The sequence below is a fragment of the Liolophura sinensis genome, chromosome 3 (genome assembly GCF_032854445.1).
Source record: "Liolophura sinensis isolate JHLJ2023 chromosome 3, CUHK_Ljap_v2, whole genome shotgun sequence".
NCBI lineage: Eukaryota > Metazoa > Mollusca > Polyplacophora > Chitonida > Chitonidae > Liolophura > Liolophura sinensis.
The window spans coordinates 24892043-24915519 of record NC_088297.1 but is presented as its reverse complement, the minus strand read 5'-3'; the positions used below and the strand labels follow the sequence as shown (position 1 = coordinate 24915519).

At 39.5% G+C, this 23477-nt stretch overlaps 2 protein-coding genes across 2 annotated transcripts in view; one reads left to right on the top strand and one right to left on the bottom strand.

The window, feature by feature from the left end:
- Positions 1-995: 995 nt before the first annotated feature.
- Positions 996-6205, bottom strand: LOC135463792 (large ribosomal subunit protein eL30-like). Its single transcript, XM_064741230.1, has 4 exons — positions 6130-6205; positions 3712-3857; positions 2324-2454; positions 996-1115 (listed from the first exon to the last, which is right to left on the bottom strand). The coding sequence occupies exons 1-4, from the start codon at positions 6148-6150 to the stop codon at positions 1063-1065; spliced, it is 351 nt and encodes a 116-aa protein (XP_064597300.1). The 5' UTR covers positions 6151-6205; the 3' UTR covers positions 996-1062.
- A 197-nt stretch (positions 6206-6402) lies between these two features.
- Positions 6403-23477, top strand: part of LOC135464177 (WD repeat-containing protein 35-like) — a 36455-nt gene continuing 19380 nt past the window's right edge. Inside the window, 16 exon segments of the mRNA XM_064741677.1 lie at positions 6403-6521; positions 8299-8416; positions 9170-9244; positions 11053-11145; positions 11822-11923; positions 12179-12258; positions 13176-13256; positions 15482-15647; positions 16156-16301; positions 17167-17292; positions 18153-18245; positions 20060-20152; positions 20740-20936; positions 21713-21782; positions 22275-22328; positions 23124-23233. Coding sequence (XP_064597747.1) covers positions 6498-6521; positions 8299-8416; positions 9170-9244; positions 11053-11145; positions 11822-11923; positions 12179-12258; positions 13176-13256; positions 15482-15647; positions 16156-16301; positions 17167-17292; positions 18153-18245; positions 20060-20152; positions 20740-20936; positions 21713-21782; positions 22275-22328; positions 23124-23233 — 1628 coding nt within the window. The 5' untranslated portion in view covers positions 6403-6497.

Below are 23477 nucleotides of genomic sequence, written 5' to 3'. Positions count from 1 at the left end.
TATATACACACAAGTCAAAGGTACGAGCCCTCTCGGGTTTGATAACAGGCCTCCGATTTCAGGTGGACGCTCAAACCACTCGGCCACCGAAATTATGCTCTGCAAGCCATGTGGACTATATATTGTTTTTATCAGTGGAGTCAAAGCGTCAAGTCGGACATCGTAATGTCTTGAATACTGAAGTTTCTTTCAAAGACGATCATCCAACAAATACTTCGAACAAGCAATTCACTTCTGTTACCCGGAAGATTCTCAACGCCAGTTAATTTTTTAACAACGTTTAACATTTCACTTTGAAATTCAAATCCAACAAGTAATGTTTACATGTTGAAAGAACCTGTAACGGTTTGGCTGAATTCTTTTACAAGATCATTTGTTTACCGTGAATGACATTTGGTCATATGGTAGAGAAGACTTAATGCCGATATACGGCATTTCGTTCCGCGTTAGCGATACAAACTATTCGAGTCCTATCAAAGGGGAGACAACAGTACTCTTGGCTACATGTACTGTAACAGGTCTCGGTACTGCAGGATTCAGGCTGTGCGCCACAAGGTTCAGGTCTGACGTCCACGACAGGTGCCGTCGTATTGCTGGATTGACCTCAACATCCTCATAATTACAATGCTGCCTCACTGAAGAATCTGGGACAGACACCAGACATGACAAAATTTCCAGTTATAAGACATATTTTGCACGCAAAATGCAACACCAGACCTGACACCACCTCAGTCTTGACACCACATTAATAAACTCAAGCCTTAAGCCTTTACTCACTCGTAATTATAATGCTACATTACTGAAGAATCAGGTTAAGCTACAGTCACAAGACTGTGTTCATAGAAGACACCAATATTACACCTCAGACACCACATTCAGTCAAAATGTGTAACACCCACACCAAACACTGTGCCTTCTTTCTCACGCATTCTTCCAAGTCCTACTTATATTATGTGCAAGTCAACAAATTCCACAGGAACACAGAACAAGGTGAGCTTGATAATTCTGATGGTTTATTATGAAGTCCAGTTATAGTTCTGCCCGTGTGGCATGGCTGAGGGGTTAGGCAGCTGACTGGCTCTCTGTGGGCATACTTCTGATAATGTCAGAGTCCCCTGAAATCAAAAATCAAATCACACCTTACTACATGGGTACATCACTTCACGGGTAGGTTAGTTTACAGTTATACTTCACTTACATACAATTAGCACCCAGCTGTAGGAGGGAGATCATCCCTGGTCTCCAGGCTACACACAAGTTGTACAGGGATAATTCCTACAGATGTAGGAGGGAGATCATCCCTGGTCTCCAGGCTACACAGAAGTTGTACAGGGGTAATTCCTACAGATGTAGGAGGGAGATCATCCCTGGTCTCCAGGCTACACACAAGTTGTACAGGGATAATTCCTACAGATGTAGGAGAGAGATCATGCCTGGTCTCCAGGCTACACACAAGTTGTACAGGGATAATTCCTACAGATGTAGGAGAGAGATCATGCCTGGTCTCCAGGCTACACACAAGTTGAACAGGGATAATTCCTACAGATGTAGGAGGGAGATCATCCCTGGTCTCCAGGCTACACACAAGTTGTACAGGGATAATTCCTACAGATGTAGGAGGGAGATCATCCCTGGTCTCCAGGCTACACACAAGTTGTACAGGGATAATTCCTATAGATGTAGGAGGGAGGCCAACATCCCTGGTCTCCAGGCTACACAGAAGTTGTACAGGGATAATTCCTATAGATGTAGGAGGGAGGCCAACATCTCATGTCTCAAAGCTACACACATGTTGTACAGGTATAATTGCTATAGGTGTAGGAGGAAGGCCAAGACCTTTGGTCTCCAGGCTACACACAGGTTGTGCGGGGATAAATGATTTAGATACAGGAGACCAACATCCCTGGTCTCCAGGCTACACACAGGTTGTACAGGGATAATTCCTATAGGTATAGGAGGGAGGCCAACATCCCTGGTCTCCAGGCTACACACAAGTTGAACAGGGATAATTGCTATAACCTAATTAAGTTCCGTGCTCCGCTTTTAAATTAAGTGTAAAGCATTATTAACCCAGTTTAAAATGTTGAAACCGACTAACTCATTTTTTTAACACGGTTGCTGTTTTACAGTATGAAGAGATCAGGTTGACAAGTACTGGTAAATGCCATTAATCACTTTGAGACAAGTGTCAACACTGATGATATTAAAATCTTCTGCCTCATTAAACATCGGCTTCAAAGGCTAAAGCTCACAGAATTTAGTGATTATATTGCACTGCATGCAAGGCAGAAATCTATCCTACTGTGTATGAACTTTACAGTACCTGGGTCAGTAATGCTGAGTGTGCCCACTCTGAAGTACTTCCCGCAGGCTGTCCCCAGCTCAATGTTGTTGCCGTTGTAGTGATGGACACCGGTCTTAGCTAACATAGCGTAGTACTCGATCTCGCTCTTCCTGGACACAAAAAAATCAAACACAAATTAGTTGGAAAAACAGAAAATGTCATCGAGGATTTGTACTACAAAGAAATGTCAGAATTTCACTGGATTCTGAACATTTATGTATTTTTGAGGACTTATATTTACATATATGTATACTGGAAACTGCAGCTGAAATAGACAAATTAAGAAGTTTTTTTTTTTTAATACACTACCATTTAACAGTGGACTCCCGCCCTAACAAAATCTACATACAATTTTTGAAATATTACAGAGACTGATGAATTTAATCTGCACTTAAGACGAGGTCTCAATTTACAATATCAGATAAGAGCTTCTCTACTTTACATCGTGTCGAGGTAATGGGATGACAGAGAGAACTGGTCTGCAGTTTTCGTGAAGTGTTTTTCATTTTTTGGTAAAGGATAAAAAAAAAAAGCCTGTATATAAATAGGTTCTGTTTAATGTATAATGAGGATTTAAGTTTAGAAAACCTGTAATACTTATATCTGAATGTGTTCAGAAAGAGTAAATACACTTTAGCATGTCATCCAAAAAGATCAAAGGTAAAATTTTGCTTGACTCCTTGAAAAGGTCATTATAAATGTCTGATTCCTTGAAAAGGTCATTAGGTCATTATAAATGTCTGATTCCTTGAAAAGGTCATTACAAATGTCTGACTCCTTGAAAAGGTCATAATAAATGCTTGACTCCTTGAAAAGGTCATTATAAATGTTTGACTCCTTGAAAAGGTCATCATAAGAACATAATACAACATTAAGCTTTTAATCACAGTGATAGCTTCAGGCTCATTTGCCAAAACCTCTCTGGACAATCTTACCTTGGCAAACAAAACCATGTTTAACATTGCTTATATTTCCGCAATTACAATCACATTATCACCATGGCAACAACGTGATTCAACCGGCAGACAAACAACTTTGGAAAAAAAAAGAGAGCAAATCCAGACATTAAAATGGTCAAAGACTTCTTCTTTGCCCTGCCTCAAATCATCCTTTTAAATTCCAGGATACATGTACCCAAAGGGCTCCGAAGTCAACATTTCAAGTCTTCCTTCCCACCTTTAATTATGGTATTATTTATGCAAATATCATTTTCTTTAAAATATAAGGAATATGTTATCAAAAATCATACTATAATATTGTTTATAACCAAATAATATTAACCATAAGCATCTTTTCATCTGCGACAATGTATCATGTTGTTTTTGACAAAGAGTAACCCACAAATTACCGCTGGAATAGTTCAATACCTGAGAGGGGGGACATTGTTGGCGATGATCACAAGCTTGGCCTTTCCCTGTCGTAAGGTTTTCAGTGTCTCCTTGTACCCTAGGACACATTTCCCACTCTTCATTACCAGGGCAAGGCGAGAATTGATATTCTCAATCGCCTTTTTCTGTAAAAGGAAACATTTAACAATACATTTTAATTTCAGGCTAAGCAAGTTTTAATTCGTCAGTAAATGTTTGTCGAAGACAATCCGCCCATTTTGGGGCTGTTTACCTCTGCAACTCTCGAGTTACCTCTTCTCTGCAACTAAATTCGTATGCTACACACCTGTGTAAAATTGTGTAAAATTATTTACCATTCATAAATGGGTTTTCATTCACATGTAATTTTACGTTCGCTCTAAGGCAGGTTGATCTTTCTGTTTATCGACAGGCCCCTTCTCAGATGTTCGTGAAAAATGAACTCACGGTCGCTCTACCACAGTACAGCAACCCCAACTTTAAATTCCCCATTTCAGTAGTAAATTTAACATCTAGTTTATGCGATCCAAAAGTACATGAAAATAGGAAATTCTCTGACTTAATGTAGACGAAACAATGTCTAACAAAACCATCGGTATTTTCCTATTTGCATTTGGGTCTTCTGTAGCGTGCCCTTCCCGATATTTTCTCAATCATCAATCCCAATCCTCATACTTGTACCGGATCAAAATCAGCTCAAGTTACAATCAGATCAATTCTTTCTAGTCCACGGCCCACCGAAACTTTGCACTTGACAGCCATGTTTGCCACAACCTTAGCCCAGTGGACTATTCTCCACGATGTGGATTTTTCATTTGTCATGCACAGCGGAAGATTTTTATCTGTTGCCTGGTGAATTGTTTTTTACAACAGTGATGTCAAAAGCGAGGTTTGTGCATAACGTCGCCTGATCGGAGATGACTATTTTCGCCTTGGTCAACTGAATGTGATGGTTAATGTGGCAAACTGTTGAGCAATTTAAACATATTTACAGACTTTACTTTGTGTATCAGAATTCAGAGGGGATACAACAATAATTATCATAGGTTAATCACTGTGTTTTAAATGTTGGATGACCCAAGGCATAAGAAGATAAACAAGACTTTTACCAAACCCAGTCAACTACAGCTATGACATCTTTTCTCTCATAAGCTGCATAAAACGTGGTGAACTGCTTTGCCTTCAACTCTGTAGAAAAGCCACCATTTCCCTAGGCATACACGATCACTTCTTCAAACTCTTTTCATGCTTTCATGGGTGCCGCCATGTTGAATAACCTAATATTCATTAACTAATACGCGAGTAAATAGTTCAGATTCATCCTGGATGTTTCTGATTGAGATACAGGTAGGTGTGTGATTTTCATACCATTGTTAGAAATTGTTAGAAACACAAGGAATCTGACAATACTTATTAAATATCTGATACTTGTCTATCAACAACTATCCCCACATTTTGGACAAAACCACCACACTGATGGTGCTCATCTGCACATGACCCTTGTCTCGGTACCGTAAAAACACATACAAAGGGGCGAGATCTTGAACGCATTGAGAACAGAAATATGGCTGCCATTTCAAACTTTTGCCGTCCTTTTGACCTTAAATGACCAATCTGAGCAAAACAGAAGCCGATTGTGGTCCAACAGAAATGTGATCCCTCTCGTTAGGGGTTACTGATTGAGAAAATGTCAGGAAGGGAACGCTACAGAAGTTCCAAATGTGGATAGGAAAATACCAATGGTTTTGTGAATGGACCACTCACGTTATGGCACTTGTTACGACTAGGATGACCCTGTCAGTCAATGAGCTCCTTCTCAGATGTTCAGTTAAATTCATTGACGTCACTTTACCACATGACACCATCCTAAAGTTTAAAATTTCCGTACACTATTTCGTTGGCATACGTCTAATTCATTAGGCTAGACATCCTCGAACTTCTGGCTACGAGACTGTTTTAACCAAACAAACTTTATTGTATCTACCGATTTGACACACTATTCTTCATCGTATCATATATATTACATAACAGGCAGAAAAATGATGATTTATTGACTTTTAAGCTAAGTTGTGGCTAGTTAAAAAAATAGGAATTACAAGGAATTTCACAATGAAACCTTCATATTTCAGACCCTTTGTTTGGTAGGTCGGTGGAAGTTATGCCAAATGAGCGTATTTATACTGAAAGCCTAACCATTCTTAATCATGTCCTCACCACGTTGTTTGATTAGCTCACACAATGACCAAACACGGCATGTCCATGTGTGTTCTGGGAATGTCAGTAGAGTTCAGACATAAATATATTTAACAAGAATAACTGGTGTTTTCTAGAATAGAATAAAATCATTACTACGTCTGATACAACAGCTACATGACCACGTGGTCTTCACTATCCTTACGGGACCAAAACTGTCCTTACCACTTTCTTTGTAGCAACCATTTTGGAGGTTTGCTTTGCTGATCGACCTGAAATTGTAATAAAAACACAACATAAGATGTTTATTCAACGTAAGAAATGCAGTCCATAACGTAAAACGACTCTGACGCACTCAAAACTGAAGATATTGTAGAGAGTGTTATTCACAACCCACCCGTGTGATCAAGCACGTTATACAAAAAGAGGGCGCTGCTAGTCAGATTTTCCTGAAATCGCAATCTCGCGAGATTTCGAGAGACCTTGACAGCATTCCACACGAAACATGGCGGTAAAGTTCATGGCCTGATAGTAGTCGACGCAGATTCCAGCACGCTTTACAGGACTCATCGAATATATCTCCACATTTCAAGATGTTTGTGTATTTAAGTAAAAAGGTAATGTATGCTTCAGTATTATGTCACTGACTGGCTTGTTCCGAATGTTTAATTTGTCCGTAATTTTCGGCCGTTGCTAATGAAGCCAAATGCGAGTTTCCTACTTTTGACACTTCTCATCCGGGATCTCTTTATTATTTCATTTCGTGCATGTTTTCAGAATTTTCCTGAACGTGAACATTGCTAAAATATAATGAATCAACAGGATTATTGTGACCATTTAGATATATACCGTTATCTACTTACTAATTTAACTGAGTGATACAGACGACCAAATTAAAAATATTTGTTTTTCTCCATATTTCTACACAAGATAAAATACCAGTTGGCATTTACGATCCGTATTATGTGTAAAACACCTATCAATCCACGGCGCAAGAACTAGCCTAATGAATTAGTCAATGTATGCTAACGATGCAGTGTCTGACAGGTCCCTTGCCAAAAGGCTGGGTATCTACCTATCCGCATTTGGAACCTCTAGAATTTTTTACCTTAATCAGCAATCCCGAGGTGAGGGGATTGCACTTTTGTTGGACCAATATTGACTTCTGTTTTGCCCACACTGAACATAAGACTGAAAAGACGGCAAAACATTGAACAGGCAGGCATGTGCCCGTCTTGATTCTTTGCTGAGTATTTTCCGCGATGGAGACTTTTTGTTAAGCACATGGCTGTTTGTCACATATGAAACTCATCTGCTGTGCATCACAGACAAAAAATCCACATCGTGGAGAATAGCCCACTCTGCAAAGGTTAGAAATGGTGAGCATGGCTGCCTATTCCAAGTTTTTATGGGGTCATGAACTAGAAATACTTCATATGATCATAACAGGAGCAGATTGTGGTGTAATTAAAGCTTCGTTTGGCGTACGACGTCTAATTATTAAGCTACACAAGAACCATAGATAATGCAGTAACTTCACTGACCTCTTTCAATAGCATTGAGATTTAGATCAAACTAAGGCGGATCACTGTAGATATCTTAAAAAGATCATGAATGAAAACTTCTATAGGACATAGATGAGGTCTATTTATTTGGTATAGATGCTTATATCATTATTGTTTATTATTATTATCTATACTGAGAAATGTCACTTACAGAATAAATGGAAGTTGCCATCCGTAAAACCATCTGTAAAACGTTAGTGGCCTAATTAACAATCCTTCTTGGAAACACTTAAGCAGCATTCACCGATTCAAGAAATAGATACTGTTGAAGTTTGATACTGGAGGGGTGTATACTGACACCGATGTCCCTTGAGTCAGTGGTGTTTACATTAACCTAATCACAGGGGTAAAGCGCCATATCTTGTTAGGTAAAATTTATCAGGTCAGGAGTGTTGTTCATTACCATCTAATTGCATATGTAGGGAGAACATTTAGCTTACTGAATATGTTCAAAGCCCAGCATTTGTCTAACTCTAGAACACAACAGGATATTCCTTGTGATTACCACTTTGCCAGTTGTGACATTAAGGCATGTCAAAGACTTGGGAAATGATACTTGTCACTGAGAGGCTAGAGCAAGAAAACAGGACTTGTTAGCCCGTTGTGAGTGTTAAGGGACTGGGTGGGATAATGTGTCTGGTGTCTGCAGTATGATACTTTAGTGGCAGCAGCACTTTGGCGACATGGACTCGGTGTGCTACAGAGAATACACAGTACACACACCTAATCACTCTTCTTTGTCACATGACTAAAAAATTGTTAGGTAAAACGTATAAACCCAAACATTCATTCATTAAAGAATGGTAAAGACTCGTCATTTGTTTTGTAGATTGCCATTCCCAATAACACCAGACTGCGATGTGTTTCTTGGAACAAAGATCAAGGATACATAGCCTGCGGTGGAGAAGATGGACTTTTGAAGGTGTTAAAACTGGAGACGCAAACAGGTAATGTACCATGAAGCTTGTCACACACACAGACGAGAGATTGTGTCAGAATGAGATTCATTGATTCGTGTTTAACACTGTCGCTAAGAACATCAAGGTGGATACCTTTCATGGGTGGAGAAAAACTTGAATTCTGGGAGTAAACCTGCGTGACTTTGGCAAGTAACTGACGTAGTTTGCAACGTGTAGAACAAAGATTTGAGCTGTAAAGCTACATGTAGATGTGTACTAGTGGCTGCCAAAAAAGCCGGGGCAGTTTAGTTGCCCAAGGTGTACTGTTAACCATTTATTACTACAAGGTCTCAAGAGCAGTAAAAGTATCATAGGTTTGTTGAGTCAAAATTAAATTTCCTATCTTTATCAGAAACAGATTGCTTATCCCATTTACATGATTACATAAATATGTACAAAATCTGTAGCATGTACATGACTGTAATTTTGAAGTTTAATGGGGACCATGACATGCCTGGCAGCAGTACCTTGACAGCGTTTTATTCAAATGAAGCCTTTTTGTCACAGCTCATCATAATGACTTCACATTAAAGACAGTACGATGTTACAGTTGAAACTGATACATTCTAACAGTAAAGACGCTGTGCTGAAAGCCATTTTGGACATAAATTTAGCTTGAGGTCAGGCTTCACACTAGCGCCACCTCGGGAACGAAATGTATGCTGCCTTCCCACTAACATACTACTCAACCAATTGTAACTTCCCCCAATGTAATTTAGAGTCATGTAAAATATGTTTCAGGAAAAGATGTGAAGGTGAAAGGCCTGGCAGCTCCTAGTAACCTGTCCATGAACCAGACTCTGGAAGGCCACAGTGGTGGGTATATTCTATCTCTTTATTATTGAGTTTAAGAAGTTGATTTGTCTTACAGGTTACATGGAGGTTTTGGTGTTGAGTGGGTGAGTGGGTTGAAGCATGGCTGTTGTTGTCTCTTACACACATGGTATAGTGTTTTACAATACGTGTATGTGTAGCTGGAATGACATGCATATGGCTGAATGGTTGATGTAACATGAGTGTAACAATACAGGTTTTGGGGTTGAGTGGGTGGGTGGGTTGAAGCATGGCTGTTGTTGTCTCTTACACACATGGCATAGTGTTTTACAATACGTGTATGTGTAGCTGGGATGACATGCATATGGCTGAATGGTTGATGTAACATGAGTGTAACAATACAGGTTTTGGGGTTGAGTGGGTGGGTGGGTTGAAGCATGGCTGTTGTTGTCTCTTACACACATGGCATAGTGTTTTACAATATGTGTATGTGTAGCTGGGATGACATGCTTATGGCTGAATTGTTGATGTAACATGAGTGTAACAATACAGGTTTGGGGTTGAGTGGGTGGGTGGGTTGAAGCATGGCTGTTGTTGTCTCTTACATGCATGGTGTAGTGTTTTACAGTACGTGTATGTGTAGCTGGGATGACATGCATATGGCTGAATGGTTGATGTAACATGAGTGTAACAATACAGGTTTTGGGGTTGAGTGGGTGGGTAGGTTGAAGCATGGCTGTTGTTGTCTCTTACATGCATGGTGTAGTGTTTTACAATACGTGTATGTGTAGCTGGGATGACATGCTTATGGCTGAATTGTTGATGTAACATGAGTGTAACAATACAGGTTTTGGGGTTGAGTGGGTGTTTGGGTTGAAGCATGGCCGTTGTTGTCTCTTACACACATGGCATAGTGTTTTACAGTATGTGTATGTGTAGCTGGGATGACATGCATATGGCTGAATGGTTGATGTAACATGAGTGTAACAATACAGGTTTTGGGTTGAGTGGGTGGGTGGGTTGAAGCATGGCCGGTGTTGTCTCTGTAAACAATACAGGTTTTGCAAACTAATATACAGCTGTCTTTGAGTAAGTCTTCTATAAACTGCTTCAGCCATGCAACCTCTCTCTCCAACTTTAGATAAATGGCCAGTCTAAAATGAAAGTAGGCATCAGATCAAATACCATTAAAAACTGTCCAGGAAAATAGTTGGATTTATTTTTTTTTGATTTTTTCCAACCAAGTAAGATTAAAAGATAAAATATCATATTCTACAGTGTAGTGTTATGACCAAGACACTATCAATCACGTCACATCTATCCTTTTTGCCTATCGTTGTCATATGACTGAAAAAGTGTTAAGTACAACGTTAAAACTCACTTTCTTCTTTTGCCTTAAATAATTCATTTCAAGGTCAAATCAGCAAATTATATGTATGTGCATTTTTTGAATTATGAGATGTAGCAGTCTAATGTGTGTTAAGTAGCAAAAACCTTTTGTGACCGCACTGGTCCCATTGCAGTCAGAAAAGGCCACCACAGAATAAAATGTTCCAATGCATTTTGTAAGGTTAAACTGTAAAATTGTAAGAAAAAAACAAAATCCAGCTGTTTTCCAGGACAGTTTTTAATGGTCTTTCACATGATACATACTCCATTTTAAATGTTTTCATTGCCTTTAATAAGGACTGTTTGTGAATATAAAAATGATTCAGTGGGTGACTAAAGTAAATCATTTGTGGCGACACACGCCAACTCACTCCTGTTCCCCATAAACTGATTTTGTGTGTCTTCTAGATGAATGCATTCAGCTGTACACCATTGGTTCACATGTGCTTTGTGTTTGTCAGGTAATGTCCAAGTGGTGACATGGAATGAGAACTACCAGAAGCTGACCACAAGTGACCAATATGGGCTGATCATCGTCTGGATGCTGTACAAGGGTTAGTTCTGATCTCGGCTTGTACCACTGATGAGTTTTACCTAATACATCTGATGATGACAAAGTAAAATTGTGTAATGACCCAGGAGTTTCTCACCAATACGGTCGCTGTGAGCTCAAGTCCAGCTCATGCTGGCTTCCTCTCCGTCCGTATTTGGGAAGGTCGGACAGCAGCCTGCGGATGGTCGTGGGTTTCCCCCGGGCTCTGCCATAATGCTCACCATAATGCTGGCCGCCGTTGTATAAGTGAAATATTCTTGAGTACGGCATAAAACACCCATCAGATAATAAATAAACAAAGTTAAAAGCTGAAGTATTGAGTCCAAGTGAAGTTGTCATTTTTTAAAATTACACCTTTTGTAAGGTTATTTGTGAATGTGGAATTACCCAAAGTAACCATAAATTTGGCCCGTGACTAATTTCCCTATTTTTCCTGATTCTGAGAGTTCTGTTGATTTTAGAAAGGTGTTCTGAGATTTTCTTGGAGCATGGGATGATATTCTACTGGAAAACTATAAGTTTCAGCAAAAAATTATATATTGTGACATTTATTTGCCTCTAAAAATGCGCTTTTGTGAACGAAATTTCAGGCCTTTTGTAAGTTCAGCTGTAGGAGCTATCCCATATTTATTGATTTACTTTGGTTTCCTTCAACTTGAGGAGTGGTTTATTTTCAGGATCCTGGTACGAGGAAATGATCAACAACAGGAACAAGTCTGTCGTCCGCAGCATGAAATGGAATTCTGATGGACAGAAAATCTGTATTGTCTATGAAGATGGTGAGTTGTGGTGACGAGTAAAGAAGTTACCATTTATCTCAAGTCTGTGCCTCAGTATTTAAATTAAACATGTAAAAAATAGCATCTCGAAGACTGTTTCTCAGTGTTTTGATTGAGTCCCCAAAAATTGGCAATGAGGTATTTGAAATTCCATGCTTCAATATTTATCTCAAAAGTTGGACCTTACGATTTAATGGTTTAAATTGAAATGCATTTACTGGATATCAAGCTAATTCTGTTTTTCTGTCTACGCAGGAGCAGTTATTGTGGGATCAGTGGATGGGAACAGAATCTGGGGCAAAGAGCTGAGAGGGCTCCAGCTGGCTCATGTGGAGGTAAGCCTGAATTTTAATACTGTGAACTTCGTGTAACGGACACATGTATGTCTATTCCTCTGATGGAAAATGATGAACTACATGAAGTGATATCAATAAATATATCGTGTAGTAATTTGCTTCTGATATTAGGTTACTTATGTGCTTGAGTCAAGACAAATATGTCATGTAGTAATTTGCTTCAGATATTAGGTTACATATGTGCCTGAGTCAAAACAAATGTGTCATGTGGTAATTTACTTCGGATATTAGGTTACATATGTGCCTGAGTCAAAACAAATGTGTCCTGTAGTAATTTGCTTCGGATATTAGGTTACATATGTGCCTGAGTCAAAACAAATGTGTCATGTAGTAATTTGCTTCGGATATTAGGTTACATATGTGCCTGAGTCAAAACAAATGTGTCATGTAGTAATTTGCTTCGGATATTAGGTTACATATGTGCCTGAGTCAAAACAAATGTGTCATGTAGTAATTTGCTTCGGATATTAGGTTACATATGTGCCTGAGTCAAAACAAATGTGTCATGTAGTAATTTGCTTCGGATATTAGGTTACATTTTTGCCTGAGTCAAAACAAATGTGTCATGTAGTAATTTGCTTCGGATATTAGGTTACATATGTGCCCGAGTCAAAACAAATGTGTCATGTAAATCAAAACGCATTGATAAATGTTTTATGTTTTTATATGGACTATGTATGAATTTTGATTTTTCCATCTTTCATGAATTAAAACCGTACTGCTTGGAGATTCTAACATGGTTTCAGGACAACATGACTGAAAAATTGCTCAAATGGCATAAAGCTATTATCTGATATCATCCTTACAGTTGGCACTTATTGGATGTATATCTACCTTAATGAAACAGGAGACAGTAGATACATTTCTGTAAGATTTGTTTGCTGTGTCTCTTTCAGTGGTCACCTGATGGTAAAATACTCCTGTTTGGAATGACTAATGGCGAGATCCACATCTTTGACAACCTGGGCAATTTTATTGTAAGTTATAAACACATACTATTATCATGATTTGTTTATTTTTGTTTGATTGGTGTTTTACGGCGTACTCAAGAGTATTTCACTTGTATGATGGCTGCCAGCATTATGGTGGGAGGAAACGGGGTCCAGTGTAAACCCCCGACCTTCCAGTTGCTGGAAGACCTTCGCACATAAAGGCCTACTGTTATCATGAGTACACAATATTAAATACTACAGTGTTAGTTGAAGACCATTTGTCTTACTGAGTGGGATATGCATCTGTCTGTAGCATATCTGCCTGGTGGGAAAGTTTATCAGTGACTTGCCAGAGGCTGATGGTTTACTTCTGGCTCATCAGTTTCCTCCACCCAGTAAAGCTGACCACCATTGTATACGTGGCAAATTCTTGAGTAAGGTGTTAACAGATGTGATAACTATGTGGATACATCCAAAAAGCTGTGAAGTTCCTAACGAGGAGTGCTTGTGTACTTTTGGCTTCGTCTGGTTTCTTTTTTCCAACCCCACTGTCATTTAAACTAAAATTTTAAACAAATCAGTATTAACTTAACATCACTTCTTTTAATGCAAAGTAGTTACATCTGAACTTCATTTTCAAGCCACGTCCATATAAGATTTTATAATTACAATGGTAATTCCATTGTTTCATGAATCATACTGCCTTATAATTGGACCATAACCTGATCACCAGCTTACGAGAAATGAAAAAGTGGAAATCTCAGACCAAGGAAACATGATCATTGAATAACATGGATGTCAGAGATAAGAAATACGTTTGATAGAGTCATTTGAACCAGCGCAGGTAAGCTGTGTCATATAAGTGAATTATTTTGGAGCATGATATTTAACACCAATCAGACCAAAATAGTGCACTAAATGACAGCCATGGTTTGTTACAGTCCAAGCTACAGGTGTACTGCCTGGGCAGTGTGTCAGGGTCTTTTCACATCTCAGGACTTGAGTGGTACAATTGTATGCACGCCTACCTGGAGCCTAACTGTCCCTTCTCTATCTGTACTAAATGACGGCTATGGTTTGTTACAGTCCAAGATACAGGTGTACTGTCTGGGCAATGTGTCAGGTTCTATCCACATCTCAGGACTTGAGTGGCACAATGGTATGCACGGCTACCTGGAGCCTAACTGCCCCTCCTTCCTTGTCTGTACTAAATGACAGCCATGGTTTGTTACAGTCCAAGATACAGGTGTACTGTCTGGGCAATGTGTCAGGTTCTATCCACATCTCAGTACTTGAGTGGTACAATGGTATGCACGGCTACCTGGAGCCTAACTGCCCCTCCTTCCTTGTCTGTACTAAATGACAGCCATGGTTTGTTACAGTCCAAGATACAAGTGTACTGTCTGGGCAATGTGTCAGGGTCTATCCACATCTCAGGACTGGAGTAGTACAATGGTATGCACGGCTACCTGGAGCCTAACTGCCCCTCCTTCTCTGTCTGTACTAAATGACAGCCATGGTTTGTTACAGTCCAAGGTACAGGTGTACTGCCTGGGCAATGTGTCAGGGTCTATCCACATCTCAGGACTGGAGTGGTACAATGGTATGCACGGCTACCTGGAGCCTAACTGCCCCTCCCTCTCTATCTGTACTAAATGACAGCCATGGTTTGTTACAGTCCAAGCTACAGGTGTACTGCCTGGGCAGTGTGTCAGGGTCTATCCACATATCAGGACTTGAGTGGTACAATTGTATGCACGCCTACCTGGAGCCTAACTGTCCCTCCCTCTCTGTCTGTACTAAATGACAGCCATGGTTTGTTACAGTCCAAGCTGCAGGTGTACTGCCTGGGCAGTGTGTCAGGGTCTATCCACATCTCAGGACTGGAGTGGTACAATTGTATGCACGGCTACCTGGAGCCTAACTGCCCCTCCCTCTCTGTGTGTACTAAATGACAGCCATGGTTTGTTACAGTCCAAGCTACAGGTGTACTGCCTGGGCAGTGTGTCAGGGTCTATCCACATCTCAGGACTGGAGTGGTACAATGGTATGCACGGCTACCTGGAGCCTAACTGCCCCTCCCTCTCTGTGTGTACTAAATGACAGCCATGGTTTGTTACAGTCCAAGCTACAGGTGTACTGCCTGGGCAATGTGTCAGGGTCTATCCACATCTCAGGACTGGAGTGGTACAATGGTATGCACGGCTACCTGGAGCCTAACTGCCCCTCCCTCTCTATCTGTACTAAATGACAGCCATGGTTTGTTACAGTCCAAGCTACAGGTGTACTGCCTGGGCAGTGTGTCAGGGTCTATCCACATCTCAGGACTGGAGTGGTACAATGGTATGCACGGCTACCTGGAGCCTAACTGCCCCTCCCTCTCTGTCTGCTTCGACAACGGACGATGCCAGATCATGAAGCACGAGAATGATGAAAGTAAGCCACCTTTTTGATCTCATTTGTGAAAAGCATTTGAAATATCTGATCATTTGTATAACTCTGTGTGTCAGTCTATGTGTTGTTTATATTGTTTTCAATTTAATAAATTTCTTTTAATTTTGATTGATCTATGTATTTAATTACATATAATTTGGTTTTAATCACCTGAATTATGATAAATTTATTCATCGATTTTAATGATGTGTCTTTTAAATTCTGAAAGTATCTAAAAAAAATTCCCATCAAAATTCTTTTTGCAACATAAATTTTTTTATTTCTTGACTTACATATCATAATTCTGGGTATTTGTGACAAAGTACTGGACGAAAAAGAAAACGTAATTGCATCCTTGTGCAAATGTTTCAGTGGATTTCAATGGCTGGAGATATTGTATTTAGGAGAATGACCTACAGTAAGCTCTGTCTCATGAAAACCCTCCTGGTGACACAGACAGGCACGATTATAGCACTCCCCACACCTAACCTCAACTGTTTCCCCCCCACAGACCCAATCCTCATAGACACAGGGATGCAGGTGGCACAGACGGGGTGGAATCACTCGGGCTCTGTCTTAGCCGTGGCTGGGTCACAGAAGACCTCAGGGCAGGAGAAGGACGTCAATGTTGTACAGTTTTACACCCCATTTGGAGAGGTAAGATAATATCTGGTCATTCCTTTTGGCTGTTGGCATTGCAGAAGCCTATAATAAAATATCTCAGCCATATGAGTCATGACTGCCTAGCTAGCTACATTGTATTATAATTCTGCCTAACTCCGTTAGTGTTTGCTTAGTCTAGATGTTGAAAACCACTCTTCTTCCTACAGTATAGTGTGCATATCTGATCTGCACATCACGTGAGAAAGTTTATCAGTAACTTGCCAAAAGGTTGGTGGTTTACCCTGGGCATAATTCATCCATTGTACTGACTGCCATTGTACGTGTATGAAGTGAAAAAATTATCGTGTGAGTATTGCATTAAACAACAGCGAAATAAATGAAAAAGCTAGTCATGCCTGAATTGATATTTTGTGAGGTAGCAAGAAGGGTCAAATCCAGCCAAGGGGCTGGCTATTTACTTGCTTGAAGTCCAAAGATTTGTCTGATACCTGTCAAAGGGTGATGATTTATCCTTAACACATTGACAATTCTGACGGACGTCATATCCGTGAAAAATTCATGATTATGGCATTTAACAATAAATTATATCATGGGGTCTCTGTGACAAAGGTGATTAGCATACCAGGGTGGTGCAATGACCCAGGAGCCTCTAACCTGTGAGGTTTCTGTGAATTCAGTCAAGTCCAGCTCATGCTGCCTTCCTCCCTAACCATATGCGGGAAGGTCAGGCAGCAACTTGCAGATGGTTGTGAGTTTCCCTTGGGTTCTGCCTAGTTTCCTCCCACCGTAATGCTGACCGCTGTCGTATAAGTGAAATATTCTTGAGTGCAGCGTAAAAAAAACATCAATCAAAATAAATAAAAAAAAATAAATAAACTAATCTTTATCTTTCCACCAGCACCTGCGGACGCTGAAGGTGCCTGGTAAGCAGATGTTCAGTTGTTCCTGGGAGGGGGGAAGTCTAAGAGTAGCCCTCGCCGTCGACTCCTTCATCTACTTTGCTAACATTCGACCAGACTACAAGGTGCGTACTGTAAGGAAATTGGGCAACCCTCACGACCTTGTGAATCCATTTACATTTTACAAGTCAATTCATTCTCCAGAGCAGCTGTGTCTGAACGTATAAATCCTCTCTAGATTTGGAGAATAACGTATCTAACTTACCCACATGACAGGTAGGATGACAAATTCATTTCTTTGTTTTGTCTACATTATGATGCCTTGGCAATGTTGTTGTAAAAGCGTGTTGTGTGAAAGCATCCCTTAGATCGCATTTCATGTGTCAGTGTTGTAGGACAGCACAGTTTCTGTGGTTTGGCAGTGTAATTTGGACTACCATCAGGAAACTTTCCATGTGTAACATTATTTTGAAAGTTATTTCAATTTTGAAAGGTGTTTCAATTTTGGAAGATATTTCAGTTTTGAAAGTTATTTGGAAAGTTATTTCCAACACCTAAGCAGTAGACAGTGCTGATACGAGAGTTGATGTAGTCTGACATGAAGTTTGTGGGCTTTCACTTTGCTTCCCACTGACATGATGTACTCTAAATGACCATCAGTTTCGTCCATGACTAACTTGGTCATTTTTTTCCTGATTCAGAGAGTTCTGTTGATTCTAGAAAGGCATTTTGAGGTTTTGCCATGAGCATGGGATAATGATGTGATATTTATTTGCCTCTAAAAATGCACCTTTGACAGTCAAATTTTAGATCATTTAGGGTACATGAAGTTGTTTTTGTTATATTGATAATTAGTCAGGTACTTGCAATGGGCACTCTTGTTTCCTAGACCCTTAAAACTGGCTGTATTTGTGTAATACAAAAAGAGTTTGGAATTATACACCAATCAAATTACAGAATGTTTGATTTTGAATTTTACTTCCAGTGGGGTTACTGCTCCAACACTGTGGTGTATTCCTTCACCAAACCTGACAGATCTGAGCACTGCGTCATTTTCTGGGACACAAAAAATGGAGAGGTAAGTTGTCATGTGTTGTACTTTGTGGAATAACAAACTTATCATACGGAAAGTAAAGGGGTTTCAGAATTGATTTCATGTCACGGTCGAATTTCAAGTTTGATTCCAATAAGAAATTATTGTGGCCGAGGTTAGCATGCTAGCATGGCACAATGACCCAGGAGCCGCTCTCCAGTGTGGTCGCTTCACTGGCTTACTCTCCAGCTGTACGTAGGAAAGTATGCCAGCAACCTGCAGATGGTCGTGGGTTCCCCCCCCCCCCCCTTCTACCATAATGCTGGCTGCCGTTGGATAAATGAAATATTCTCAAGTATGCCATAAAACCAATCACATAAATAAGTCAGAAGTTATCTTATGAGTTACATTTGGCTACTGAACTGTAAAGGAAGAAATCTCTCAGTGTGTTTGTTCTCCCTTTGACTTTCTCCACGACCATTCATCCCATTGACTTCATATTGGCCCTAAAGAAAAGCCCACGCATGAATTATTTTCAGTGAGCACTGCACTAGTTATTAATGCAAAAGTGTACTCACGTTCACAGACAAGAACGGAAGAATTTGACATGCAGCTGTAGGTCTCTGCTGCCTTAAAGGATAAAATCATTCTAGTTTTATGTTGAAGTGTCACGTGTCATTGCTGTAAAAATTTAGTGATACATCAAATTTCGTGAAATTTTCTGCTGTATTCGATCTTAAAGGAGAAGAAAATTTTAAAAATGACACCACAGGCTGAAAGACCACATTTTTTTCTATCTGGTGGTGCCTGCTGAATATTTTTGCAAAGCTGGCATAAATCTCTGAGTCCATTGCATCGTCCATCTTTAACACCCTGGAATTTAAACCTGGGGTGTGTTGCCTCTCAGCCAGTGAAAGTCGATAAAACTGCTGGCTTGTTCGTGTAAACTAGGAACCTACACCCAAGATTTTGGTTTCCCGATCGTCAAGCAGAAATCACCAAAGCAATGTGAAGTATGAGCAGTTGGCAGGTCATGCACATTTTCTACTGGAAATGTACTTCGGTGGTTGCCGACAGAAATTCTCCTGCTAACACAGAAGAATTCAGGAATAGTTCTTAGGCAAAATGGAGATGCGCACAGTGGATTTTGGCGCTGACTTTATTTATAATTTATCAGTGTGAAGTACAAATTTTTTTAGAATTTTTTTATGGCATGCATATGTGAGAAAATGCATACTCTTTTGAGTGGTATTTGTTTGATATTAAAATTTTCTTCTCTGTTAAGTTTTGCATTTTGCAGTAAGTGACACATTTTGCATGATTCTGATTGATTTACCCACCTTATGGGGCCATTTAAGAGGTTTTTGTGAAGTTTGATTAATTTCTTTTTGATACAAATCAGGTGTTATCATGAAAATTATCTTTTTAAGGCATTTATGTGAATCTGAAAGAGCAGTGTTACATACCAAGCTTTAGGTGAAATGCAGTAATTGTAACAGTAATATTATTATATGTCAAGCTCTGATAACAAGGAATGGTTTGATTATGAAATCTTCCTGGGACATTCCTGACTCTACATGGTTTTCTGTTGTGAGAAATATGTCAAGCTCTGATAACAAGGAATGGTTTGATTATGAAATCTTCCTGGGACATTCATGACTCTGCATGGTTTTCTGCTCTCAGAAATATGTCAAGCTCAGATAACACCTAATGGTTTGACTATGAAATCTTCCTGGGACATTCCTGACTCTACATGGTTTTCTGTTTTTAGAAATATGTCAAGCTCTGATAACAAGGAATGGTTTGATTATGAAATCTTAAAGGGACATTCCTGACTCTACATGGTTTTCTATTTTCAGAAATATGTCAAGTACGTGAAGAACCTGATCTCTATAACAGCGTGTGGTGATTACTGTTGCCTGGCAACAAAAGCAGATGAACTTCCTGGACAGGTGTGATTTCATCATACTCATTTGTAATTTTTTGCCGTTTTAAAGTGTGGAAAAATTAGTGTTGTGTCTAAAATAAAACAAACTTTTGAATGTGTTGTTTATTACAAAAAATGCTCATATGGTATGTTTAAATGTTAACCGGCTCTTACTGGGACCTGTCAAACCCTCGTCTGCAGGCCCAGGATGCCATTATATTGATGTTAGATGCTCTTTTCTAAACTCGTCATAATAATGTCATTATAAAAGCAACAGAAAAAAACTGACGTATTGTGACACTGCAGACATTGTGCTAGAGTAAAGTTTTGAGGTAACAATGACTTGAGGTGATGCTTCACGCTGATGCCACCTTACAGGGTTACAGAAATTGCATTTCTTTTAAACCAATGCTGAAGCCATGCTGACAGTTGAGATAGGATTTTCGTGGTTAAAGGCTAGTCTCGGTCACACATGGATAAACCAACCCTACCTTATATGGAGCTTAGCCTAGGCATGGATGCCTGTTTCTCACACCAGCCAATCAGCAACTGTATCACTTTGAAATGTAAAGCCAGATTGATGGTAAATGATTTATTTCTCTTTATTGACAGTATGTACTAGTGCTGTGTAACTCAATTGGCACGCCTCTGGACTCTAAGTACATTGAGATTGACCCCGCCTACCTGACGATGACACGGTCGCACATCATCGCAGCGTCAAAAGAAGCCTTTTACACCTGGCAATTCAAAAATCCCAAGAAAATGGTGGCTTTGGAAATGTCCGGCAAACGAAAAACTGGAACAGAGAGGTTAGTGGCGGAGGCTATCATGTACTCTGTTGTGTAGTGTGCTTACTTGTATGTGTGTGTTAGTGTTCCCTTGTGGAGATGCGTTTGTCATTAATCCGTGTGACATTATGGAATGTACAACATTCTCTGAAATTATTCATTCACATGTAAACTGAAATTATCACATTAAAATATCATTGAGCACATAAAGGACTGCATTTTTCATCACGATCAAATATAATGTGCTTATTTTTTTTTTTGCGTTTATAAGTGTGCATGTATGTTTTTTTCTTTATTTATTTATTAAGTTTAACTCTTTAGTTGTTTGTGATCCACATGTGCAATGAGGGAATTGCTTGATTTGACATCGTGACATCCTTTTGTGCCGTGACATTACCACTTATGGCACTTCAGGGGATGCAGGGTCAGCTCACACCTAAGGCCTTAAAAGAGGAAGTTGCAGCTTCCTCGCTAGGCATTCAGGATTAAGGGGGAAGTGCAACGACTGGTTGACCTGTATCAGTATATGGTTGGGGTGGGGCAGCTTACTTGCCTTTGGTAAGTTGTCTCAGTGCGGCAGCACTAGGCAAAAGAGCAGTGGAAATGCAACCTGCAACAAGTAGGCACATTACATGCACTCTAAGCACTCCTTCGTCGTCATATGACTGAGGAATTGTTAAGTACGATGTTAAACCACAATCCCGCACTCACTCACTCACTCACTCAAACTCGAAACTAACCTGTAGGTATACTGTAGTTTTCCTCCTGTTTTAGTCTCTGTCCTCCTTATTTTCCAGGTTATATCACATTGATGACTTGCCCACAGGTGGGCCACAGGATACTATAGATTTCAGCAAAGCCTTTGTGGTGAGTTTAAAGCCAGTTGTTGTTTAAATATGACCCTGATACAGTGTGGTTGTTGTTAGGCAAAGTTTATATATTAGTGGCAACCATTATCGTTTCAAGTCAGGAATAAAAATAAATAAATAAAGGAATATTTTTATTATCATTTCATGCCATGAACAAAAGGAAATATTTTTTATTATCATTTCAATCCATGAACAAAAAATATCGAAATACTTGCAAATGCATAACAAAACAAATTATAGGAGACTGTAAAGATATATTTAATGTTTTCAAGTGACAAGGGTACATGTATGGCCACTGTTTTCAGTATGGATCAGTAACTTTGCATGAGGATTTTTCTTAACTGTAACATTTAACTTATGTCCACCTACCTTCTTATGCATGTAAACCAACAGGTAAATACAAAATCTAATTTGATTCAAAATGATAATATGAAATGGATTTACTGGCTATTGTGCTCTGTCTTTTGATACATGGTTTTTGGTTTTACAGAACACAGAGGATCCAATCTCCTGTATATGTGCCTCTGATAAGGCTCTCATTGTTGTAAGTACCCTAATTCCTCAACATTTTCAACCCCATCTGCCACCAATATTTTGAAACATTCTGAGAGGACTGTGGACTGTAGAGAAACCATTTGCACAGATTAATCAAGCTTGGATCTTTAATAACACAAATTAATCATTTCTTATGGTCATTTTCATAATAAATGTATTCAGAAATTCCACTGAAAAACATGCTTTAGCAATGGAAAAGGTTGAAAATTTACAGTTTATTGTGAGATCTCTCTGTGTAGTCTGCAAGTTTATATGTGAGTTGACCCAAGGCAGTTGCCCTTATTAGAGAAGCTAAGATCATTGATGGAATGCATTAGAATTGGGGAAAACATGACTAAGCTATTCATGTGACAGGTTCGATGACAGAATTTCGTGAAGAGGTATTTCTCTTGTTTTCATGTTTTCATGTTTTGAATGTTACAGTACATGTTTAGTTATCATTTTTGTTCATGAGAGGAAATAGAAAATACGCACCATGTACGGTGCGGTAAATGACCTGTAATTTCACGCATGGTTGAGATGCACGTTGCGTGATTCTGAAAGGTCTGGTGATCTTTGGAACATTTGGAAGGCAGGATTACAACCATGGGAAAAGTGTAGGTTTCAGTATCAAAAGTAATATATTATGGCATTTATTTTTTCACCTAAAATGTAATTTTTGGAGGCAAAATTTTAGGTTATTTGCTGTACTACTTTACAGAAGTGGTTGATGACAACGAAATGCATGTTCAAATACAAGCCTGTACTGGATGGTGATAGTAAACAGTGAATGTGTGGTTTACAGGGTCGTGAATCAGGGACAGTGAATCGCTACGGCTTGCCGATGGTAAATCTGACAAACAAGCATCTGCTGAACTGCCGTCCTCATCAGCTCTCCATCAATTGTAACACCACGTAAGTACAGGCCTTGGGTTGGATACATACTGTATCAGCCAGCCACTAGCTCAGTATTGCAACAGCAGAGCCATGCATGCATTGTACCATCCGTTATTACCATTCATTTAGCCCTCATCCGATGAGGGCAGAAAGATCTTGATGTGGTCATCAACTAAATGTAACGTTGTTGCAGTTTAAGTGTCTTAGAACCGTTCATTCAACGAGTACACCACAGGCAAACCACTGGCAGGCTAGTGGTGGA